Source organism: Sardina pilchardus, chromosome 1, assembly GCF_963854185.1.
Source record: "Sardina pilchardus chromosome 1, fSarPil1.1, whole genome shotgun sequence".
In the NCBI taxonomy this organism is placed as follows: Eukaryota; Metazoa; Chordata; class Actinopteri; order Clupeiformes; family Clupeidae; genus Sardina; species Sardina pilchardus.
This window is the reverse complement of record NC_084994.1, coordinates 18,429,112-18,433,793: the sequence shown is the minus strand read 5'-3', so window position 1 is coordinate 18,433,793 and position 4,682 is coordinate 18,429,112. Positions and strand designations below refer to the sequence as shown.

Here is a 4,682-nt window from a genome sequence, read left to right as displayed (position 1 = left end):
CACACACATATGTGGTAACTTATAATATGGATAAAGGTTTTACTCTTGGTAGCTCTAAGAAAGTGGAAAGAGGAAGAATAAAAGTTGTGCAATAATGGTGATGGAAACAAATCATAAACTCACGCACGCATACACGCATGCACACACACACACACACACACACACAAACACACAACTTAGCTACAAACTACAAGGTAAAATGAGTAAGAGAGAGTGGGAGAGGGAGAGAGGACCATTAGTACTACTGGCCATTGACCGGAATGGACTTATCCATGAGAATGCTAAATCTCTTGGCTCTAGTCATTTGCCTGTATGTTGGTAAGTCCCTCTTAATGCAGTCAATATAATGTATTATTGTATATTAAATGTAATGTTTATATGTAAATGAATCATATACATATTATTATTGTTTTTTTTTTAAAGTGTATTAGTGCATCATTCTTTTTAAAGTAATGGTTCAGAAACCTGGCAAGACACATGGTGATGTTTAATGTAATGCTTATGCAAAGAACACTTTCTAACCTGTAGTATTTTTAAACCTACACAATGCCATAAAACCAGGTGGTGGTTATATATTTAAAGAGTTTGGTTTCAAAATCCTACATCCTCCATTTTAATTAATTAACATACATTAAAAATGGAAAATAATTTCCCAAGGAATCTCAGTGAGTTGTAATATGTTTTACTCAATCAAAACAACATAACTGCAACTGTTTTGACAGTACCTGAAATACACAAGTAGCATTATTGATGATTTAAAAAATGGAGATACAGCATTTTGGAACCAAACTCTTCACATGTACTCATATAAGAGAAAAAGCGATGGATGAATAGATACTCTTCACACACACACACACTCCCAAAATCACTCCCAAAATGTAATCGTTTCTTCCTTGGGTAATTTCTGACCTTTCCTAAAAAATTTCATCGAAATCCATCCATCCATTACTTTTTGAGTTATCGTGCTAACAGACAGACAGACAGGCAGACAGACAGACAAACCGCTGATGAAAATGTATACCTCCTTGGCGGAGGTAAATAATAACCCATGATGTGACCACCGGCAGGAGCCTGCTCCTCCACCAATGTGGTGGGCTACTGCGGAGGCAGCGTGAGCATCAAGTGTGAATACGAGTCCCGGCACGGCGGCCGACCCAAATACTTCTGCCAGGGAGAGCAGGGCAACTGCAAAGAGGTCATACGCACCAGCATCAAGAACAGGTGGTTCACCAAGGACCGCTACTCGCTGCTCGACAACGGGACGCATTACTTCGCCGTGAGCATCTCCGGGCTGCAGGTGACTGACTCGGGGAAGTACCAGTGTGGGGTGAGCGTGCGAGGAGAGGAACCTCTGGTGCAGACGGAGGTCAACCTGGACATCAAGAATGGTGAGAGAGAATTTTTTTTTTTTTTTGAAAAGAAAAATCCCGTTCTTTCTGGCCAGCACATTTACATTGTAGTGTATGTTGTGTGTGGTGTTTTAAGCTGCTGGGACCTTAAATATTCCCATGGGGATCAATAAAGTATCTATCTATCTATCTATATATCTATCTATCTATCTATCGTATCTATCTATCTATCTACTATCCTCTGATATTTGTGTTATCTGTATACCTGGTTGAAGAGTTGTGCTAATAAGGATCTGGATTAGATAATGGCTGGAGCATATTATGTGGTTGGACTGCTTCTGTCTGAACCCCAGTAACTTCCCCTGGTGACCACTCACTGGTTGTTGCCTTCATAATCAATCACAAGCCACAGCATCCGGATTGGGAAATCTGTTTGCAGATGTGTGCGTCAGCGTTAGGGAAAATGAGGAACTGAATAAGTATAGAGTCAGCAAGGAAATATTATTACCAAAGATCGTATAGTTACTAAGATGTATCATAAAGGGGTTTTTCAATGGAATGAAATGGCACCACTTCCGCCTCCTAAAGGGGCGTGATCAGTGACGAGATAATCGGTTTAGAACGGTGTAGAATCAGCAGAAGCAGGTGCCGTTGATAACAGGTTTATTTCTCCCATAGAAATGCTCCCGTTTGCCTCCTAAATGGGAGTGGCAGTTGCGTCACGATGAAACCAGAATTTACCCTCATATGAATAGTCTCGCTTTATAAACCGCCTCTGTTATTACTGCCTGACTGTGGCGAAGGTGGGGGACAGGAGCGGAATACTTCTGTCTCTGTTGAATTGGTTTGACTGCTGATCTGCTTCATTTTCCTTAACGCTAGAAATGCCAAGAATCCAGAAACTAGCAGAACAACCAAATCGTTCATTACTGTATGTCAACATTTCACCATCCCAACTATTTATGTTGTTATTTTTGTGGTCAAAATGACCCGTTCTGGCTTAGTGTTAAAGACCCACTCGACCAACACACCAAATGATGTTTTCTAAACAAAGTTCGGGAAGAGTCCATAGGGTTGATTGACAGACATCACTCACCCCACTTCCGGTAAGGGTACAAAACCCTCCTTGCTGCCCTTTACGTCATGCTGGAGCTGCAAATTCTCCCTCCTCCCCTGCTCCTCCTTTTCACTATTAGCACTAAGCTCTAAATTGCCCCTCATCCATAGGGGGTGCTAGTAGATATCAATCACAATTGATCTCCACTATTGGCATCCCAGGCCCATGGCCAGCTACCAAGCCAAACTTGCCATTATCTGTACTCACTTTAAGCAATCAATTGGGAACTAGTGAAAGCGTATTTCAACAAAAAAAAAGTAGGGCAAGTGCACCGTAAGCACCTCAGTGTGTGATTTGCTCTGAACGCCTTTTGGTTTTGTTACGACTTGATGGGCTTCTTGCGCTGCATAAATAGATGGAAATTATGCAAGAAACAGCTGACACTAAGTTGCTTGAACAGCCTTGACCTCATTGGCGCAAACTTTTTGAACTAGTGGAAAAAAAAGAATGACTCATTTTATTTCAAGTGTCTTCTCTGCCTTACTAGACACCACTATTTAAAAATAAATGTAAAATGAAATGATTGTTCTTTAATGTTGTTATTTCAGAACCATTTGGTCTTGTTTACTTCATCCACCACTACTGTCATGTTACAATGTCAAGTTGTGGTCATGAATTTACATACACATGCTAAAGTTGACTAAAAAGAGGTAGAAAAAAAATCATCTTTTGGAGATTGTTGTAATGCCTTAATTAGAACAAAAAATAGGATTGTTGTAATGCCTTAATTAGAACAAAAAATAGGGGAAATCCAACCTTTAAGGACATCAATTCCTTCTTTGTGATGGAAAAATGCAGAGGTTTTACTTTCCCTTTCCTTTAATTTTCCTCTCCTTTGGGTAGACCTCTTCACCTGCGGGAGGACCCTGGTGGAGACCGCACACACAAATGAAGCCATGAACGTCACCTGCCCGTACCTGGACGCCCACGTGCATGCCGCCAAGTACCTGTGCAAATCCTTCCGGAGCCAGGGTTGCAACTCCCGGGTGTCAGTGCGCGAGGATCGCACCTGGGTGCACTCGGAGCGGATCTCCCTGTTCGACGACCGACGGGCGCGGGTCTTCATCGCCGTGCTGGGAGCGCTCGCCAGGCTGGACCGCGGGAACTACTGGTGTGGCGTGGAGACGGGCTGGGAGGACGGCGGAGAGAGCGGATACAAGGCTCTCATCCAGAGAGTCCAGCTCACCGTGTCTGGTAAGAGCTCAGCTACAGTACGCAATCAACACTTTACCCCACCCAACAATACACCCAACAATATAGAAATAACATATCAGGTATGTGTGCATGTACATATGTATGTGAGGTATGTCTAATGTATAAATTAACTGTCTACATAAATTATTATTTGTATAAGTAGTAGTAGTAGTAGTAGTGACAAACACAACAGTAGTAGTAGTAGTAGTATTTAGTGAATTTAAAAAATAATCTCAAATTCAAATGTATGTATTCAATTATGTACATTCAAACGCAATGCATTCCAATGTATTGTCTATATCAATGGTTTTAATACATTTTTATTGTATTTTTGCTCTTGTGTTGCTCATTAGATGTTCCTCTGACAACTATCCCCCCACACCCTCTGCAAGTAACTACAGGGCTATCTACCATTGTCCATAACTTTAGCACAGATTCAGCTACCACTCAGCCAAACGGTAGGACTGAGGAAAAAAGTCATCACCCTCTCTTTCTCCTTCCCGCAAACTGCACCATCGGATATCACATTTATGTTCTGCTTGCTCATTGACAGGGCTCACAACAACCCAAGTAAAACTCCTTACCACAAGCTCAAATCCATCCACAATCGAGGCTGAAGGTAAGAAATCAGGCCAAATTAGTACCCACAGTTATACCCATAACCGTTTACGGGATACCATTCCTCTCTGAAGACAAAGCAAGAAAAGTCAGACATTCATTATGAATAATTAGCACTAATGTTTAATGCAGCATTTATTTTGGGTAAATTTCAATTGATAGGAAGGTCATCGCCACCTCCTCAGCAATGGAGAACAGAGCCGCATGGCCGAGGTATGAGGGAAATCTTTGGGTGATAATCACAGCAAAACATTTTATATATTAGATATATAAAATATAACAGATATATTCACTTGTTCCATATAATTGAAGTGAGTTGAATTCTCTCTTTCTTTATCTCGCTCTCTCTCTCCATTCTTGATATTTCTAAGGTCAAAGTTCACTCCAGCCAGACCAGGTTTTGT

At 41.3% G+C, this 4,682-nt stretch overlaps 1 protein-coding gene across 1 annotated transcript; it reads left to right on the top strand.

The window, feature by feature from the left end:
• Positions 1-260: 260 nt before the first annotated feature.
• LOC134076919 (CMRF35-like molecule 5) lies at positions 261-4,221 on the top strand. The gene is made up of 4 exons (XM_062532217.1): positions 261-318; positions 1,068-1,388; positions 3,310-3,660; positions 4,014-4,221. Exons 1-4 carry the CDS (start codon positions 261-263, stop codon positions 4,208-4,210), a joined length of 927 nt encoding a protein of 308 aa, XP_062388201.1. The 3' UTR covers positions 4,211-4,221.
• The last annotated feature ends 461 nt before the right edge of the window (positions 4,222-4,682 follow it).

Coding starts and splice junctions, on each gene's coding strand:
- LOC134076919 (XM_062532217.1), top strand. CDS start 261: ATGGACTTATCCATGAGAATGCTAAATCTCTTGGCTCTAGTCATTTGC. Junction 319..1,067: donor AGTCATTTGCCTGTATGTTG/GTAAGTCCCTCT, acceptor GACCACCGGCAG/GAGCCTGCTCCTCCACCAAT. Junction 1,389..3,309: donor CAACCTGGACATCAAGAATG/GTGAGAGAGAAT, acceptor TCCTTTGGGTAG/ACCTCTTCACCTGCGGGAGG.